Source organism: Scleropages formosus, chromosome 5, assembly GCF_900964775.1.
Source record: "Scleropages formosus chromosome 5, fSclFor1.1, whole genome shotgun sequence".
Taxonomy (NCBI): Eukaryota; Metazoa; Chordata; class Actinopteri; order Osteoglossiformes; family Osteoglossidae; genus Scleropages; species Scleropages formosus.
In genome coordinates this window covers 7,744,072-7,764,202 of record NC_041810.1, presented here as the reverse complement: position 1 = coordinate 7,764,202, position 20,131 = coordinate 7,744,072, and the positions used below count along the sequence as shown (strand labels likewise).

The window sequence follows — 20,131 nt, the reverse complement described above, 5'->3', positions numbered from 1 at the left end:
GGTGATGACAGAGAGATGGGGCAGTTTGCTGGGAGGGACCCCAACTCTGAGCTGCTGAGGGGTCTCTCCTGTGCGCATGGCACCGCAGTAAAGAGCGACTGCGCGGCCGTGCTTTCAGTGTGTCTGTCGTCTTGTACCCACATCTACTCCGGCTCCTTGTGTTGCGATCAGTCGAGCTGCGAATTTTCAACAGCGCAAACATTCTCTGTTTCTGTTGAAAAGTCACACATTCTCTAAAATTCCTGTTTGCAGCACAGGGAACCAGATGACCCGTGTTTACCCTCCGGGCCGGTAAAACCCAGCCGAACAGAGCGGCGGGGTCGCGCCGCCTTATTCAACTCACTCCCACAGTGTTTACAGCTCCTGTGTGCTGTGTGATCAATGACAACATGAGCAACGTTGATGTGTTTGCAGGAGTTTGCGGAGACGATGCATCGTCACGTGTCCAGTGTTATCAGTTTAAAGTACTTCAAAGTTAATGAAAAAATCTTCCCGCACAGATGTTCTTGATTTCGGCTGTACGTGAGATTTTTACAGAACGTCCAGGAGAAGATGTGTGTTACAGTATACGGTATATAGCTTTTGTTGATTGTCATTTTGCGGTAAAAGCGACTGGAGTTATGAACAGACTTACAGACACAACTGTGTTTGTACGTTACGCTGTCAGGCAGCGTTACTGTGTAATAAAAGCACTTTGAAGTGTTTCTCTCGCCGGTGACCCAGCTTCCATGACAGAAATCTCAGCTCGGCTGCACAGCCCTTCTGGAGCACGGTAAACACGTCGCGTCACATCAAGGCACGGAGCAGGAGGCCCTGTTCCACACGTGGCTCAGCCCACGGGTGCCGAAGTGCGATCGCTCCGAACCCGGGTTCGAGGGCTCTCCGGGGAGACACGCTGTTGGAAAGGGTACTTCCTCTTCGCACCTCTAGGGGGAGGCAGAGGGCCTCTCGCCGCTCAACCACCACTTGTCACACTGAGCAGGAGAGCGGTAAGGCTGTTGGGGAGCATGAGTGCGCACACACACACACAGAGACTTGCAGAAAGAGAGGAACATACACTTACAAAGCAACACTTGGTGCCTTTATGGCGTCCTCCCATCTTTCTGCAGCGCCACCTGTGGAGGGGACACACCTGGGGACACCCATCACCAGCTCTACCTGGGACAGGTGGGACACGCAGGAAGCTTCCTTTCTCGTTTCCTCTGAGACACAGAGCTTCTGACGTCAGAGCAGAGCTCACACCCAACAGGAGGCGGGTGGCGAGTAGCAACAGGCCCCCTGAGGAGAGGAGACACAACTCCGGAAAGTTCCGCCTGTACGGCGACACGTGCAGGAAAGAGCAGCCACAGCGGTGGCGAGTTCGTGGTAACGGTGTCTTCGGAGTTACGAGCAGAATGAGTTACGAACAGACGTCGGGCCCCAGGCGCGTTCACAGGTTGCACGGTTGCTGTGTCGCTCTTTTTTTAGCACCTCTGTCCCTCCCCGGTGCCACAAGACACACGTACTGTGAATGTTGACCAGTCCACATCCAAGTGAGACACTCAGTCCACATCAGAGCGCTTGGGAATCATCGTTGCCACACACCCCTGTACCTGGGAGAGTCAGCCTCTCGTGATTATGGGGGGGGGAACACAGCCCCAGGGCATGCTGGGAGTTTCCGCAAGGGCGGTTTCCTGTGGGGACATGCTGTGTGTTTGTGTGAGTGTGAGTTGTGACCAGTTCTAGCAGGGTCCTAACTCTCCCTGCTCCCTCCCAGACCCCCAGGATGCAGCGGATTAGAAACGGCACACAACAGGAAGTCAATATTCCAGAAAATTCTATCTGAATCATCGCAGTGATGACAGCGCAGACTGCCGGCAGCAGCGGGCGGAGTCGGGGTTAGGGGTTAGGGGGTGTCGGCCCTCGAACCTGAGACACTTGAGCCTGTGGAGCGGGGGGTCAATTCAACGATTGTTGTTCAGTTACTACAAAAACATGTATTTTACTGTATTCTCTTTGTCAGAGTAAAACACTGTATTTACCGGTATCATCATGAGTGCGGTGAGTACGACTGTGTGGCCGGTGTGAAACAGTGTGATGGGAGTGCAGTCGGTGAGAGAGTGGACCCCACCTCCCACCCCCCGCAGGAGTGCGCTCATGTGAGGATGAAGTGTTTTGCTGTCCACACGCTCTCACACCTTCTCCACAGGTGGACTCTCACCGTCCTGCACATTAACAAAAACAGTTTGACGTCACCAGTGCTCCTGATTGGACAGGAGGAGGAGCCTGTTTGCGTCTGTGTGTGTGTGTGCTCGCTTCAAATTTGGGTTGTCTCTGCCCCACACCAGCTCACAGCGTCACACCACCTGAGCGCAGCACACAGCTCCACCAACGCTCCGTCACACGCCAGCGGAACCCGGGACCAGGAAGCCCAGGTGAGGAGAACCTGAGGAGGAGGTTGGGCGCTCCGTGTTTTTGCGCTCTGCGTGCTCGCTCTGTGTGCGCGTCTGTGTGCGTGTGTGTTTGCTTTGCGGGCGTCCGTCCCGGGCCCAGCCGCCCCGTCACGCTCGATCTGCGGCTCCCGGAGCTCCTGGCGTGGCGTGTGCAGGCAGGCCAGGCGTGTCCGCACTCCTCCCTCGGCTCCAGGAGACACTCGCGAGACGTGTCTTGCCATGTTCACGGCACACGGGACGCTTCCACCCCGCTCCTTCTACCAGGAAGCTGAACACCTTCACCCAGGATCACTGTTCATCTCCATGTGCAATTAGCACCTGCTCGTCAGCGGGTTACAACCGTTCCTTTGTAGTCTGGGGGTTCGAATCCCACTGGCAGTTCCCTCACTCAAGGTACTTCCATTGAACTGATACAGAAAAGATGAGCGTGCTGTGGAAATGGGTAAATCAGTGTAATTTCCTCAGTGTGGAAACCTCACGTGGAAAGTCCTCTTGCCCAGGAATCGAGCAGCTGAACGGAGCTCAGCTTTAGATCAGTGCTCCGACATCATCGCTGCCGCATCACCGATCTCTCGTTTTATCCCTATACCCCAGTGATGTCAGCGCCTGGACGCCGTGGTCACTGGCGTCTCTCCCGAGGGCCAGCAGGGGGAGTAGTGGTTAGCTCTGCCGTCTTGCGCTCGACGGACATGGGTTCGAATCCCTATTGCTGTGGTACCGCTGATCAAGGTCTTTGGAGAAAGTGTGGGATAAATGAGAGAAAGTGTCTCAGTTCCAGCCCCCCGTGCTCTCGGCGTGTGGGTGGAGCGACGCTCCGGTCCTGTAGCAACAATGCGAGAAATGTGTGGAATCCACCGGTGAGTCTCACAGCTCTGTTGTGGTAAAAATGTCCCTGAGACAAAGTGAGCTGCTCCCTGAGACGACTCACTGCACCACAGTGAGCAAAAGTAGGTTAAGGGGTCATGTAAACCTGGTTCGCTCGCGGAGGGGTCTCGGATCTCAAACCCACCACCGCCGCATGCGCCGTCACCGCAACCATCAGTGATCCGACGAGAAGGTTGTTCCCGGGGTGAGAGGCAGCTATGGATGATGTCAGGGCTCTGCTCCTTCCCCTGATTTCTAGCCAAGCGAGGTCCAGCTTCAGGTTTGTCCAGAAGGACGGGTTGGTGAGGGAACCTCGACCGAGACAGAGAGGCCAAAGGGGGCGCGTACGAATTCGTACGACCCTCTGTGAGGTATACGGCGCATTTCTGGCTGCAGGAGGAGACGACCAAGGAAGCAAGTTTTGTGCGTGTTGTGCGTGTTTGTGGGTGCGTTTCACTCCCGTTTAACACGGCGCCATTGCGAGACTGTCACCTGTGGGAAGAACGTAGCAGGGAAATAATCACAGTGTTGACTAGTTTTACAGCTCATGGGGGTCATGTTGTTGATCTCGCTGTGGTGGTGGTGGGGGGGTCATGAAAACATGCAGAGTTTGGCTGTGGAGAAGCTGGAGGACTGGAGTTTAGCGATTGGTGTGTCATTCCTGAACCCAGGAAGAACAACACCATGAGTGTGAAGGTAGAATCTGTGCTGAATGAGATGCGGGGACAAGAGCACCCAGTCGGTCCGTTGTTGACCACATCTGAGCCTGAATCCCACGATGACCCCGAGATGAGGCTGGGGTTCTAGGGACGGGCAGAGGACGGTCATCGTGCTGCGAAGACCACGTTTGCTGCTCAGGCAGATGTGTAGAGAAGAGGATGAATTCCACCACACCGGGCTGGACCATGAGATCCTGAAGGGTGTGAGGTCCACCTCCAGCAGGCCACCATGGTATAAATTCCCTACACCTCATTTCTGAAACTGGCTCTGAAGACAGCCTGGACCCTGTATGAGCGTTTGTTGCGTGAGGAGGGCTGGGAGCATGGTGGCTGTGTAAAACTCTGAGTGTGTCTCCCTCTGTCCACATGTCGTCCTTGAAAGCTGCTGGAGGGGTCTCGCCTGGAGTTCTGTTTCAGGACACACCTTCTGTCCCTGCTGTGGAGCCGATGTCGAGCCACATCTAATCTCCTATCTCTTCTCTACAGGAGTCTCTCTGGGCCCCCACACGTGGACTCGCTGATCGTGCAAACGCTACACCGGTGTCCTGACCCCTCGCGGGAAGGAAGCAGCTACAGTCCTCTAGTGCCCCCTCATGTCAGTAGAGACCCTCCGGCCATCGTGTGGGCGAATGGCGGGGGTTCCCAGCCCCTCTGTCCCACCGTTGCGCCTGCGCTCCAAGGGACCCCACTTTTTTCGGCGGACAGAGGCTCCCGCGGAGGGGCGGCCCAGCGCCGTGGAGCGCCTGGAGGCGGACAAAGCCAAGTATGTGAAGAGCCAGCAGGTAATGCAGAGCAAGCAGGAGCCCGTGTGCATGCCGGCGACACCGCCGCGCCACCCGGCCAGGCCCACGCCTCTCCAGAAGACGTCCGCCCACTCTGCCCTGAGCCAAGGCCGAAGCCTGACCTCACCTGTCCAGCCCTTGACCGCACCCACCAGCCCTCAGAACTCAGCAGCCCAGGCCATCGGCCCACCCAGAACAATGACCGCACGCCTCCGATCTGTAGCCACTCCCCTTGACCCTCATGCCACACCCACACGGACCTCCATCCAGCAAGTTCGTGCCCTGAGCATTTCCTCTCCTTCCTTGGTCCCGCCGAGCACCCCCATGACGCTGGCTGTTAGTACCTCGACTGGCCCCAGGCCTCTGGCCCCGCCCACAGTGCCACACCCCACTGCCCGCAAGACCCAGCGCCCGGAGGCCTGCGGCGTCACGCCACTCAACCTGGAGACCCTCACCAACCTCATCAACGTGTCTGATGCCCCCCTCCCTTCCAGCGCCTCAGCCCCACCTCCCAAACTCCATCACGGCATCGCCCGAAGCAGCGGGGCGGCCTCCCAGCCTTCCTGTTCTCTGCAAAGCCCCCCCGGCGTGGCCGTGCGCAGGGTGGACGTGAGACCCCACGCGACGCAGGGCTCCCCCCTCAGGGCTCAGCTGCAGCTGCGCCTGCTGCAGCGACCGCAGCCGCGGCTTCCTTCGGTTCAGTCTCCGCCACCCCCCGGCTCGCCAGCCTCCACCTGCTCCCTGCAGCGCTCCAAGTCAGACTTGAGTGACCGGCTGTCCCGGGCGCCGGCCGACCTCGAGCGCTTCTTCAACTACTGCGGCTTGGACCCCGGCGAGGTGGAGGGTCTCACCTGGGCCGGCTCCGACATCACCTCGCTCTCGAGGCTGCGCAGCGCCAGCGCTCCGGGGTCGGAACACGGCGGTCGGTCGCAGGCCAGCGACCGGGACCTGGATGAGGTGGAGCCGCCCACAGGACGCGCCCCTTACGGTGTGTCCGTCATCGAGAGGAACGCCCGCGTCATCAAGTGGCTCTATGGGCTGCGCCAGGCCTGGGGTATATAGCTGGGGGTCGCTGGAGTCGCCGGGGTCGCCAAGGAGGTGGCTGCACTTTGACAACTCGGAAGCATCTAAACGGTCGGGTTGCACGGAAGAAGCGGTGAAGGAGAGCCGCTAGGACACTCGGGTACCAAAACGACAGACTTTCAGGCCACCTGACGGTGCTGGCGAACTAACCGTGATTCACCAGTGTGTGTCTGTGGCTGAAAAGTGTAAAATCATTGTAAAAACTGCAGGGAACTGTTGAGTTGCTGTGAATGCTGAGTTGCTCCCTTGTCTTTCTGCTTCCTCACTTGACTTCACTGATAATCATCATTGCAGTAAAGTCCATGGAGGGGGTGGAACTCCCTAGATCATTTTCTTGTTTTCTTCTGCCAGTGTGTCACTCTACCTGTGTGTGCAGCTCTTCCAGGCCCACAGTGGGCTTGTCTCTGTGTGCCATGGTGGGGGGTGGGGGTCTCTAGGCTGCGCCCAGGCTCCAGTGTCTCAGACAAACATAGCACGACTTGGTGGAAACTGTGCATGATGGGAAGTTACAGGGCGTGGACTGTAAACTGAGGAGACCCTGGAAAAAGTGTGACTGGCCTCAGTCAGGTGTCACCGTGGAAACATGGCACTCACTGACTGGGTTCACTGGTGAGCCACGGGTTCGAATCACTGCGCCCTCAGGCCAGGGGAGGGCTGAGTCATCACTGAGTCACCCGTGAGTCACCTGATAGAGCGATTCAGGGCGGGTATGGAGGTGCACTGGGAGTCCTCAGTGAAATAAAGTGTTTTACACTGCAAGTGTCACCCCCACCCTCCTCTGCCACCCCAACACACTGGGGTCACTGAGTGTGTTGTACTTCACTGTGTTTCACTGAACGAAATGTGTCACATGGCACTCAAACCCATGTGTCGTATTTCCGCCATGGAGCTGTAAGGTGTGAACATGGTTCGCGGTTGGTCTTAAGTGTACAGGTGCAACAATAACTCCTGTCCATAAAAGTGTGCGTGTGTGTGTGTGTGTGTGTGTGTGTGTGTGTGTAGGCAATGCATGAGGCACCGAATCATCTCATAACTACAATGTTAATTGTCCTTGTTACACTCTGTTAATAAATGCCATCATATCCCTTCCTTCGCCCACAGGCTGCTGTACTCTTTGTGCCCACAGGCAATCGGTAAATGCAGGTAAATGTGGGTGTTTGACGGGAAAGGTGCCTTTGTCAGTCCGGTACCATCTGGCGCTCACGAGCGTGGGACAATCTGGAAGGAAGGTAAACCATGGGGGATTTTTGGAGTTTACCCGGTACCGGAGGCTGGTGTGGATTCACGTAAATTGTTGATGGTCGAGTCTATTCCTGTACATACACACACACACACACATTTTCAGAACCGCTTGTCCCATACAGGGTCACGGGGAACCGGAGCCTACCCGGTAACACAGGGCGTAAGGCCAGAGGGGGAGGGGACACACCCAGGACGGGACGCCAGTCCGTCACAAGGCACCCCAAGCAGGACTTGAACCCCAGACCCACCGGAGAGCAGGACTGTGGTCCAACCCACTGCGCCACCGCACCCCCCTTCCTGTACATAATTCCGTGCTTCTTTCTGATTGGCTGTCACGATTCTGCGGGAGTTCCAGTGGTGACCCCCTAACCATTGTGTGGAGTAGGGGCCTCAGAGTGACCTGGGGGAACTCTCCGGCATCCAGCAGGCTGCGGCATCTTTGTCAAGGCTGTTATTAAAAAGACAGACACGTTCAATAAGGAGCACTTGTGGGGTATATAGGGAAAGGGAAAGGGTTCAGGTTAGGGATGGGTCTTGCTGGAGGACCCATGAACTGCAGCATTCACATACGCCACGCCAATGCATAAGTATAAATGGGACATCATTAAATAAAATACTGTGTTATTGATTAATCGTGGCATGAGGTGAACTTGCCGCTGTAACGAATCGCCACTGTTACCCTACAGACGGTACCCGCCAGTCGTCCGGATTCTTTGTCTCCATCTGCTGGTGAGACGTGGAAACACCGCCGCTTCGCCTCTGAATCACTTTCCGACCCGCTTGTCCCAGACGGGGTCGCGGGGAACCGGAGCCTAACCCGGCAACTCAGGGCGTAAGGCCGGAGGGGGAGGGGGAGGGGACGCACCCAGGACGGGACGCCAGTCCGTCGCAAGACATCCCAAGCGGGACTCGAACCCCACACCCACTGGAGAGCAGGACCCGGTCCAACCCACCGGCACCGCGCCCCCCCTCCAATACGAATTGCTAACACTGACAGAGACCGCTCTTTTCTTGCGAATTATTGGCTATATTACATGAGCACGGAATTTAACCTTCTGGTTTTTTACATGTAACTGCTACGCGAATCAAATCTAAACTTAAGTACAGTGAGTAACTTAACGGACACAATTTCTTTTTGTCATTACTGTACATCACATAATTCTCAGAGTCGAGACAAGCGGAGTATTTTTATGTCACTGAAAAGATAAATTGCCAAAAAAAAAAACCCAAAATGAACCCGAGCAGAGTAGAAACAACTATACTTGTAGAATCATTTCTCAATTAATCGGAAATGGTCATTTTCAAAACCGGCGAGGACCGGATGTTGTCACGGGCACCGGAAGTGCGTATACGGAAGTGCGAGCGAGCAAGAGCTGCGCGCTGCGTCCCTCCGAGATGGCAGCTCAGGAGGAGTCTGTCAGGGAGTTTGTGGCTGTGACCGATGTGGACGAAGGGAGAGCCCGTTTCTTCCTGGAGTCCGCAGGCTGGGACCTGCAGGTATGCGCAGAAGGAGCGGCAGTTTTCAGTAGCTGTGCGTTAGCTTAGTTTAGCATTAGCATAGCATAGCATAGCATAGCATAGCTACCCGGTTGGGAGCGAGCGGAACGCAGAGTCACTCGGCGTTGGGCGTCTGAACAACCAGGCTTCTCCTGTGTCGCTGTGCTTCTCTCTCTCTCTCTCTCTCTCTCTCTCTCTCTCTCTCTCTCTCTCTCTCTCTCTCTCACACACACACACACCGACGGGTAGGAGGAGCGCAGACGTGGTGTGTGGGTGTTCTGTGGCACATCATCACATCATGAATGAGTCATGACACACACATCCCGGCTTCGACGCCTCCAGCTGACCCCCCCCGCCTGTCCGCTCCCTCAGGTGGCTCTGGCCAACTTCTATGAGGACGGCGGAGACGAGGACGTCCCCACGTTTCAGCAGCCGGAAACCCCGCCGACGTCCCGCCCCGCAGCACCGAGGTGCTCACGCTAGACTTTAGAGACCCCAACCGCCGTCCCCCCCCGTGCGTGCCGTGGCTCCTCACACAGTGCTGAGGAGGGTCAGGAGGTACCTCTTAGAGCACCTCCTGCGTTCTGTGTGTGTGTGTGTGTCCGTCCTTCCTCATGATGCTCACGTCAGCCATGTCCCCTCTGCCCTGTTTCGTCAGCCAGCCCAGGGTGACGTCCTTCTGGGACCTGGTGCACGAGGAGCAGCAGCAGCACAGCGACGAGGACGAGGGACAGAGGTGAGGGATGTGTCGCATAACCCTGACGGGCCTTTGGATGTGGGACGGCGCGCAGATCGCTGAAGGTGTCCGTTGAGGAACGTCAGAGCAGGAAACTGCTCCCGTACCATTTATACCGGTGTGCAAAACAGTTTGCACTGTAAACATGTGAGTTCAGCTGGGCGTCTTTAATGGTCATGTTGCGCAATAATGGGCGCTGAGAGGCTGTGACTGCAGGACCCCACTGTGTTCCCAAGCACAGCTCTCTCTCTCTCTCTCTCTCTCTCTCTCCCAGACAGAAAATTCTCACTTTGGCATTGGAGTGTGTGGGAGGCATCTGCTGATGGTGCACTGAGGTTTGCCCACCGCTTCAGCGCTTCTGTGTGTGATCATCTCAGCATCTCCCACGTGTTCCGTGTCCTTCCTCAGGTTCTACGCCGGGGGTTCGGAACGCAGCGGCCAGCAGATTGTAGGCCCCCCCAAGAAGAAGAGCTCCCATGAGGTAGTGGAGGAGCTGTTCAGGGGGGCCAAGGAGCATGGCGCTGTGCCAGTGGACAGGGCTGGCAAGGGCTTCGGGGAACCTAGCAAGGTAGGGGTAGGAAAGCTTGCAAACTGGTGTCTTTCACAAGTGAGTTGAGCTGATCAGCGCTCATCTCCGGGGACCTGCTGCTGCACCCTTTAATTACCCTGCCATCTTTTTCTGTCCAGCCCTTTGTGGGTGGCGGCTACCGACTGGGTGCCACCACTGAGGAGCGATCAACTTATGTGGCTGGAGAGAGGCGGAGCTCGAACAGTAAGCAGGAGGTTAGTGTTGAGCTCCTTTCTCTCCCTCTCTCTCTCTCAGGTTCAAATCCCACCCGCAGCTAAAATTGCTCCAGTAAAATTACCAAAAAAATTGAGAATATTATCTGTCCATTTCCAAAGAAAACCTCCTGTAATCAAAATGTTGCGACATGTACGCTACATATTTACAGTTTTACACACACACAGGTATTTTAAAACTGTTGCACACATACATGTGAAGTTGAGAAGTGCGACGTGACAAAAGAGTGGAGAGCACCTGTGCCTTGCTGACATCATCCTGGTTGATTTTCCTCTCGCCTTCAGGTGCAGGTGGTGCTGAAGCTCTGGAAGTTGGGATTCAGCCTCGACGACGGTGACCTCAGGAAGTACACGGACCCCGAGAACGCTGACTTCCTGGAGACGATTCGCCGAGGGTGAGTAGAGTTGAGCTCGCTGCCCGTGGAACATCACACCGTTGGAGTTCGTGGGGTGCTCAGCCTACAGACCCAACTGGGACCAGGAGTTTAATTCAGTGTGTTCATAACTCCAAATTCATGGTTACCCCCCCATAAAAGGTTAACTTGATCTGTTAGGTTCTGAAAAAATTTGACATGCTTTTATTAAAAAAAAAAAATATTGACACATTAATATTTCAACAACTCTGTGCTACATTGAAGTGAAAACTAATAAAAATAATGCTCGCTCCACAAGTTCCTGTTCAGTGCTGATTGTTGTACGTTTATGGGATGAAACAGTCTTCATTCCCGTGGACGTGTGTTTGTGTTTGTTCACACAGAGAGATCCCGCTGGAGCTCAGGCAGCTGGCCTCGGGGGGCCACGTCAACCTGGACATGGAGGACCACCGGGACGAGGAGTTCTGCAAACCCAAGGCTGCGTTCAAGGCCTTTGGGGGGGAAGGCCAGAAGCTTGGCAGGTGGGGTTGGGGGCAGGGGCAGACCAGTGAAATGGCTCTCAGTTGCCTGGGCACCAGTCCTACTGTAGACTGGTAGAAGTGGGCAGACTGGTCACAGAAGAGGAGGGGATTTGCTGTAGAAGGGAGTGAAACATTAGTATATCGTACCTTTCATTCTGTCCTCAAATACAAAGATCCAAAACAGGAAGTGAGAAGTTTTATTCCCCCCTTTGCCCAAATGAGCAGTGATTTATTTGCAGTGCTGTTCTTCTGCAGACGTCAGAACAGTGTCCTCAGTCGTATCGTAATCCCCCGGTTCTCAGATATGAAAAGCTGCTCTTTGTCACGCTTTGTTTGCTCGTCACCGTGTCCCACCGCCTCTCGCTCCTTCCGTCCACAGCGCCGCTGCTCACTTTGTGTCCTTGGCCAGCCTGTCGGGGGACGCTGACGCACAGGAGGCCAGTGAGGCTCAGGCTCGTAGTGCCATGCGCCTGGACGACACGCAGCCCGTCACCAGCATCCAGTTGCGACTCGCTGACGGCGGGCGTCTGGTGCAGAAGTTCAACCACACCCATAGGTGAGGTGCTTGACCCCTCCTACAGGATGTCAGGGAGCTGAATTTGTGAGTGGAAGTGGGAGGCATCACTCCCCCCTGTTGCTCTCTCTGCCAGGATATCGGACGTGCGGCAGTTTGTGGCGGCGGCGCGACCCGCTATGGCCTCCGTGGAGTTCGTTCTCATGACCACGTTTCCCAACAAGGAGCTGATGGACGAGAGCTTGACGTTGAAGGAGGCCAACCTGCTCAACGCCGTCATCGTGCAGCAGCTGAAGTGACGGCTCCCCCTGCTGGACGGGGTGCACTTCTGCTGGACAACATGTGGACTCTTCATACCTCTGTGGTGTGATGTTTTACACCTTAACCAATAATGGCAAATGACAACCCCTCCCCCTGATCTATAAGCCTGAAGGGGAGGGGGTGGAGTGGGAAATTCAGTGGGTTTCTGAATACACTATTATTGAAAAGAAACATGTATAATAAAGTTTTTTTTTTTTTTTTTAATGGTTCATTTCAGCTACAGGATGTTCCATTTTTGTCACCTACTAAATGTCCATAGACAGTTTACCCAAAGTTCTAACTGCATGCGAGACTCGTGCGTCACACAGAGTACAGACTTAAGGTACATGAAGCTACTTTTACCAATTTAATATAGCAAGGGAATTTTTACAGTATTGGTGCAGGGAGCATACCTTGTTCAAGGGCATTAGAGCAGTTCCTTGGCTTGTGAAGTGATGCTCTAACTATTCCCCCACCTGCTGTTACTTGAAGATTTTCATTGTCACTTTACACTTTAGTAAAGACTCAAGGGAGATGCAGATGGGAGCGGAGCAGTTAAGGAGCTGAACTCATGATGGAGAGATGGGCTGTCCCACAGGGGATCAGTGAGCGTAGACAAAGATGAGAGCAGCTGAGTGCAAGAGTCACATTCGTCACAGGTTTATTCATACATACAGTCACATGTTCGGAGGTCCTTGCTCATGTGGATGCGGACAGGACACGCCACCGGCACGCAAACGCATGATTGTCGAAGTACAGAAGGTGGAACGGCAGCGTGACGCACAGCACGGCCCTGGATGCGAATGCGCACACGTAACACGGACGGATACAGCGCTGCACTATTAATGCTGCTCGTCGCTTCATGTTGCTCACAGGTGGCTGAATATTCGCGAGTTCCCACTTAATCCCGTTTCATAGCGACGTCGCAGCTACTACATTCGTGAGAGTGAGTTGGAAACCCACGACAAGAACTTTCAGATTAACTTGGAGCGTTAAGCGATCGGCAAATCACATTTGAGTTAAATATCTTTACACTGTTACAGTCTGACGTGACATCTTATGTACAATTACATTTAAACATTCGCAGTAGTAATGCGCTCAAGGCAATTCATGCCAACACGTCATGGATGCTGTGAGCCGCCACACAACATAGATTCTCCAGAAGTCTCACAAATGTCAGGCAGCTGCCAAAGCAATGTGCTGTAATTTACCACCTTAATATTATCTTATTAATTTCAATTTAAACACAACAGTCACAAGCACAGAAAAGCACTGATAAGCACCGATACGCTCAGCGTTGCCATGACGATCCCCTTTCTGTCACTGATCCTCATTGTCACTGTCACCATCATCTGTTCCTCCTTGATCAGCCTGCTTTCCTTTCCGCACCAAGAGGACAAAAGAAAATACATTCCATAAACATTAGGCACAGATTATGTGCGTTGTGACTCGAGGTCTGACAGTAACTCGTTTCAGACCAAGATGTTTGTGCCAGAAATGTCACCTTTGGCTGATAAACAGTAGGTGGTGCTTCTCTGTCTTTGCCCTGCCCACCCAATTACAGAGAAAGGACACCCTGTTCAGCCAATCAGCGTTCTTATATTTGCATAACATTAATATTTACTTCTTTAGCTTAAGCTTTTCTCCAAAGTCACTTACACTGATTTACCCATTTCTAGAGCAAGGTGGTTTTTACTGTATCGGTTCAGGAAAGTACCTTCATCAAGGGCATTACAGCAGGTGGTGGAATTCAAACCCAGGTCCTATGAGCACAAGCTGGCTGGTGCCTGCTGTCCGTGATACACACGGGAGGGAGACAATCACTGTGGGAGAGAGCAGTGATCGAGCTGGTTAAAGGTCAAAGGGTCGTGGTGCAAGAGGCCGGGATACACCGTAAAGCCTGCAAAGGAAACTGGACACCAGGCGTGTTCCTTTTCACAGCACCTTGTTTAAACACAAACTGTTTCATCACGTGTGAATGTGCAGTCGGGATCAGGTGGAAATTACACAGTGGCCCTTTAAATTTGCATGACCCTGCCCATTGGCCCGCCCTTGGCCCCGCCCCCTCTCCGGAGCGAGTGCAGCGCCAAAGTGCAGCAGCCGCGCAGCAGCGAGCCAATGTTGCAGATGGGGGGTCCCGCCCTGCAGGGGGCCCGGCACAGCCAGGCCAGGGCCGGCACCACAGGGAGTCCCACTGCCAGCAGGTCCACCACAAAGAGGCGGCTCCAATAGCTCTTGTGAGGCGGCCCCGCCACCTCTGCCGCCCCCTCCCCCTCCTCCTCCTCCTCCATCACCGTCACCTCCATCAGCTCGTGCAGCGGCGTCTCGTCTGCAGGCTGCTGCTCCGCATTGCCACCAGGGGGCGCCAGCTGAAGAGCACAGGAGGGAGGTGGGGACGTACCGGCGATGCTGTCGAGATCCTCCACCTCGGCGGAGGTCCAGGCGGAGACGGCATCTGGGCTGCGGGGTGTTCCATCCGTCTGCACAGCTTGCTCGCACGGTGCGCCCAGGAGGAGGGGTTCCAGGAAGAAGGGCGGGGTGTCGACACACAGCTTGTCGTAGGTGGACGAGCGTGGCAGCGGCGACTCGGACTCCGGATCCAGCAGCAGGTCGGCCCGGCTGCCGCCGCCCACGAAACCGCTGTCCAGCGTCTCCTCGCCGGACAGGCCGTCGCGGTCGGGCAGAGCCTCGCAGCTCAGCTTTGTGTAGGTGGAGCTGCGGGTGAGCGAGCGGCTCGGGGAGGCGCCGCAGGACCAGGATGTGCCGGCAGGCCGTGCCTCCTGGGCCAGCTCCATGCTTAGCAGCAGCGCATCCAGCTTGTGGTTCTGGGCGCTGATGTCGCGGAAGCCCTCGTCGCCGGCGCCAGCTCCGCCCAGTCGGGAGCGCACGGCCTCGACGACACGTTGCAACTGCTGGATCTCGCGGCGCGCCTCCTTGAGCGCCAGCTGTGCCTCCACGCGCCGACACTCCTCCTCCACCCAATCCTCCTGCATGCGCCACAGCTGCGCGCGCAGCTCCTCCACCTCGGCGTCCCTGCACACATGAGGGATGGTGGCCATTTGCCTGAGGTTCAAGTGGCAGCTGCGGCCCTGAACCATTAAGTCAGCTCAACTGCACTTGAAATGTAGAGGGAAAAATCACACTGAAGGCTGTTAATATACACAGCTGGCACAACTGCCCTGCATGACCTCCACGTGGGTCTTAAGCCTGGATTTAAAGTATCCACAGCGGTTCTGATGCACATGATTGCGGGAGTATTTCACATGGTGCTCTGGTGTGATGATGCCCCTGGTGACCGCACTTCACTCCCAAGAGCCAAAAACTCACACACACACAAAGGCAGTTCCGCTCAGACATGTTTGAGCTGCAGCAGAAACTTCATGGTGAAATATAAATTCCCGTCATGTTTTCCGCATGAAATTACGAATTTAACAGCAACGGTATCTTTCCCTTTAACCCAGTTGCTGGACGGAGCACAAAAACAGTTTAAAAAAACCAGGATTTAACGTTAAGTGAGGCCGTAACCATGGTGATGTATCCATGGTGACGTAACCATGGAGACGCAGTTGATTCCCAGTGACCGAGAGGGCTGTTCCCATTGCATCAGCTTTTAATACATCCAGTTACAACTACAACAATAAACGTCTGTGCTACACTTCTTAGTGCTTCACGACACAGTGAACAAAATAAACATATCAGAAATAATAGCCTGCTGGTTATAACACTGAAGATTTGACCCCCCCCCCCATCTTCCGCCCCTCACAGGTGAGCCACATACAGCAGCACACACGCTTTTTGTGTGCATCTCACCTGTCCTGTAGCTTTTCGACATTCTCCTGAAGTCGTGCCCGCAGGTGTCGGATGCAAACCTCCTTCTGCTGCAGCGGCGTGAGGTACTGCTCCGGTGGAGGGGGGCGAATCCCATGGTTGTCGCCACACGATGTGCTGAACTTTGCCTGGCGCCTGCGGGGGTGAGTCAGGTCGTATTGGGTCAGGGCGGAGGGGGCAGTTTCCACCCAGTGTGTGTGTGTGTGTGTGTGTATGGGGGGGGTTGAGACTCACCTGGGCGTTCCTGGGTGCGCCCTCGCAGGGGGGCTGATGTCGGCACTGTAGGGGTCCCTTGTGGGGCCAGGGACCGTGGCGCACCTGGCAAGAAGCGAAGCGATAAACCATCAATGGGACAAAGTGGAGCAACGTGCACCCTGGGATCACGTCTCACATCGACGAACGCACATGATATCGCATCACAACACGTACATCTTCTCCCCACCGCAATATTCTTTACCGAGTCCTCGGACCGATGGGAGACATGGTGGCACGAAGCAGCCGCGGACACTGTGATGGTGGGCGGGGCTTACCGGCCGTGGCGCTCCGGCGCCTGCGGGGACAACGCTCGGCGACTGGGACGCAGCGACACCATGCAGCCCGAGTCCAGGGGAGAGGAGGCCAGCTCTACCAGCCTGCAATAGTCAAAGCTGAGGGACACGGAGAGGGTCACCACAGGAAGAGCCAGTCCCTGACAGGAAGCGCTCAACTGCGCCCGGAAGGTTACAACACGACAAACTTCTCCTCGAAACGCTCTTCCGAGCGTCTGCAGCCGAAGGGAAACTTTTGTCTGAGAACATTTCGTGAAGGATGCCTGTCTGCGGTTCGGTATTTGTGTGCCCCGACAAAACAGGCTCTCGTTTCTACCGGACGCTGCTTCTACAGGACAGAGAGGAAGAGGAAGGAGGGAGGAAGGCTCTACATTTAGCCACGCAGCCCCGAGAGTCACACTGCTGGACGCGCAGCTCCTCCCTGACCTCGTGTGACCCACGTTGACCCACGCTGACCCACAGTGAGATCAGCTGCGGTTGTGCTAGGTATCAACATGGTAAACATCACTGCGATGCTCTCATGTTCCCAGTAATTTTCCTCATGACTTCTTACACATGACACCTCAGAAACACCTCTGTTTGCTGTGTTTGTTTACAGCTTGCGGGGGGGGGGGGGGTTGTTTACCTGTGCGATGCTGAGGAAACCCTCTGGTTGGCGGTGGCAGACATGGGGGCAGCCGCTCTCTCTTTCTCTCTCTGATGCTGTGACACGTCACTGGAAGGTTCTCTTGGGACACAGAGACAGACAGACATGAACACACACACACACACACACACACACACACACACACACACACACACACACGGGTTGGCCACTGAATTGAACAAAGCTGTTGTGCCCCCTGCTGGCCACAATCCTCTAATCATCATTACATTCCTGCTCAGTGAGAATCCAGTGTCTCCTTCCTCCATCTAGGTGTCCTGTGTGTGACAGGTGGCGGGCACCTCACTAACACACACACACACACACACACACACACACACACACAGGTATCACAGCCACTGCAGTAAAACACTCCTGGATTGGTCAAGCCTTTCCCCCAGAGTCCTCCCACAATGCCTCTGCTTCCACCATGTTCTGTGTGCCTGAGCCCAGAGGGGGCCACCTGGAGGGTATGGCAGCTGCCCCTCCATCTGGTGCTCCGGCTCGGCGCCGTGGGACATGAGACGATGGCGCCCCTCCCCCGTTTAGACACGGCAGTGAAGACACAGCTGAGAAAGAGAGGGCATCCCCGTGGGCGCCGGCTCTCTGCCAAGGCCCATCGATCGGGTTATTCAGGGCTCATTTAATCCGCAGTCAGTCTCCTGAAATCCCTCACGCGGAGGGTCGGGAGGGGTGGCGGACACAGTTTGTGTGTTCAGGTGTGTGTGAAAGGAGCAGGAGAGCACCGGCATCCACGAACCCGGGTACAACCAGCAGGTCCAGCTGTGCGCTTTGCTCTTCTTTATCTCCTACCTATATAGCACCGGTAGTGCCCAAGGCCACACCCACAGCACTGCCCGAGGCCATGCCCACTGCATCACCTGAAGCCACGCCCACAGCGGTAGCACAGGTGGAATACGAGCATGGCTCAAACCAAGAGCTGTCAGAGCGTGCAGTGGGATGTGGGTCAATTCCACTAGAGAAGGTATCTGCAGTCCTGGTTTATGGCTTCATTGTGCTCAGAGCAGTAGAGATGTGAGTCCATCATTACTCACAGGGTCTTAACGGATGAAGCAGGTGAGAAAAGTGAGTTGAGCACAGAGTTTCCCTACAGGTGGAAGGACCTCCAGGGGGGGAAGGTTCTCGGTCTTCAAGATGTGGAGCTGTGCGTGGTGACACATTTGTATCAATTGGGGTAAAGTGAGGATGAGCTGTGTATCTCCAGCATAGCACTAAGGTCATCCACGTAGGTGTAGAAGAGTGAGGGTCTGAGTACTGAGCCCTGAGGAACACCTGCCAAGAGAGAACCGCATAAACCACCTGGAAAGATGTACCTGAGGGGTAACATTCAAATAATTTCATTGATGAGATTTGATTCCGAGCTATTCTTGCCAGGCAGGGAGTGTGCGATGGTTCACGCTATCAGACACACCGGAGGGGGTACAGGGGAACAAGAAGCAAAGAGACACCATGGAAGGGCCATCTCTGTGAAGGAGAGATCTGGAATCCAAACTGATACCATCAGGGAGATCGCTGCCTATGAAAAGCACTCTGAAAGGCTATAGCCAGAAAACTGCTGTTACTGTGGACCGAGTCTGGGCCCAGGGCTGGTTCTTGATCATTCCCTCTGTGTGTGTGTGTGTGTGTGTGTTTGTGTTAAACCTCATCCGCAACAAACGCATCATTATGATCATATATCAACCAGGTGGAAACTGACCACAGGACGCTCTTGGCTGAGGAACACACACCTGACACCGCAACCAGCCGCCATCACTGCACAGCACAGCACAGCACAGCACAGACACAGCACGCGCCAAACCCACCTGTGCCCCAGTCAGGTGCGCGATGTCGTGCGACGGCCGAGCGCTGCGCAGCCCTGGAGCGCGTTCAGGGAGCAGACAGACACACCCCTCCCTCCGTCAGTCCGTCCGTCCGCCCGCCAGCACGGCGCGTTGCGGCGCGTTCCACCCCCTTCCACCCCGTACCTTTTGGACCCGGAGCCTCAGCATCCGCCCACGGGAACGAGCACGAAACACCGCCACAGCGCCGCGCGTTCCGTTCGGGCAATAAACCTACCGACGCGCGTCCCCGCGCAGCCGCAGCGCTGCCCCCGCACTCACAGGTGTGTGTGTGTGTGTGTGTGTGTACAGTAGAAATGCGCAGATCGCGCGCCCGTGCGTGTGTGTGTGTGTGTGTGTTTGCGGGGTGTCACCGCACAGATGCGCCGCACTGCTCTACGTTTGAGGTTCTTAAAGGGACAGTGTGTCGTTTTGAGGACACAAATACTGGCAGCTGGTGTGTATAATACTACTACTACTACTAATAATGTGTCGCTCTAGTATCCAGTCAGCCGTCTCATGTCCCTTTGTTCAGCGCACATTAAAAATACATTGATTGAATTGAACTGATTTAGCGGCACCTCAGTGGGAAATGGACCAGAACACACCGCTCTAGCGCCGTGGGCGGAACACGAAACACACGGCTGCTGTGTCCTACACACCGCGCTGACCGATCACCTTCACCAGCGTTGTTTTAATCTTCGACATCAGTCACTCAAACATGTTTCTTCACTGCAACTTACTCATTTTAACGGAACAAGGAAAAGACTTCTGTTTTTTGCAGTTAGTACAAAGACACCGCCCCTGATAAGAATTCAGAAATAATGATGATCAGATGTGTCCATCAGCAGGAACATACACTTACACAACATAAATCTCATGTCTCATGTGACATGCCGGGTGGGGGCGGAGCCTATCTCTTGTTGCCCTCTGGAGCTAGGGATGGATGGGTCAGAGTTCACCTGGGAAGGGACAGGGGTTTAGGCTTTGGATGGGAAGTGGGCATGGCCTGTGCCACAGATGCTTGTAGGTCCTATTCAGGTAACAGGCCCTCAGTCCGAGGAGGAGACAGGACAGAGTGTCCTTTGTGGGTGTCACGAACTATGTCCACAGCCACAGACTCAAGATGGGATTTCAACCCACCTCCACAGGAAAGTGGGACCTCCCTAGGAATGTGTCCTGGGGTCTCCAGGGGTCCCTATGGCCCTGGACACATGTGTCCTCAAGTGACTGTATGCATTCTCTCTTGACACCGCACAGGACCAAACCACTGTTCCCAAAACTGTTTTGTCTGACACACCCTCATACATTCAAGCCCCAGGTGATGCCTTGACCACTGCTGCCTTGCTGTCTCTGTCGGCTACTTCAACCCCTCCTACTTGTGCGTCCACCTGAAAAAACACAAAAGC

General features: G+C 55.0%; 3 protein-coding genes across 3 annotated transcripts; 2 read left to right on the top strand and 1 right to left on the bottom strand.

Moving 5' to 3' along the window:
- Positions 1 to 2,125: 2,125 nt before the first annotated feature.
- On the top strand, positions 2,126 to 6,856 carry LOC108926396 (protein FAM110B-like). The gene is made up of 2 exons (XM_029251740.1): positions 2,126 to 2,414; positions 4,502 to 6,856. Exon 2 carries the CDS (start codon positions 4,609 to 4,611, stop codon positions 5,857 to 5,859), a length of 1,251 nt encoding a protein of 416 aa, XP_029107573.1. The 5' UTR covers positions 2,126 to 2,414; positions 4,502 to 4,608; the 3' UTR covers positions 5,860 to 6,856.
- Positions 6,857 to 8,479: 1,623 nt separating this feature from the next.
- LOC108926426 (NSFL1 cofactor p47-like) lies at positions 8,480 to 12,086 on the top strand. Its single transcript, XM_018739089.2, has 9 exons — positions 8,480 to 8,619; positions 8,992 to 9,089; positions 9,278 to 9,355; positions 9,764 to 9,923; positions 10,043 to 10,138; positions 10,442 to 10,551; positions 10,914 to 11,051; positions 11,431 to 11,607; positions 11,702 to 12,086. Exons 1-9 carry the CDS (start codon positions 8,518 to 8,520, stop codon positions 11,862 to 11,864), a joined length of 1,122 nt encoding a protein of 373 aa, XP_018594605.2. The 5' UTR covers positions 8,480 to 8,517; the 3' UTR covers positions 11,865 to 12,086.
- A 1,797-nt stretch (positions 12,087 to 13,883) lies between these two features.
- Positions 13,884 to 18,974, bottom strand: LOC108926397 (syntaphilin-like). The gene is made up of 6 exons (XM_029251858.1): positions 18,961 to 18,974; positions 16,867 to 16,968; positions 16,224 to 16,340; positions 15,928 to 16,011; positions 15,676 to 15,828; positions 13,884 to 14,898 (listed from the first exon to the last, which is right to left on the bottom strand). The coding sequence occupies exons 2-6, from the start codon at positions 16,908 to 16,910 to the stop codon at positions 13,884 to 13,886; spliced, it is 1,413 nt and encodes a 470-aa protein (XP_029107691.1). The 5' UTR covers positions 16,911 to 16,968; positions 18,961 to 18,974.
- Between the last annotated feature and the right edge of the window lie 1,157 nt (positions 18,975 to 20,131).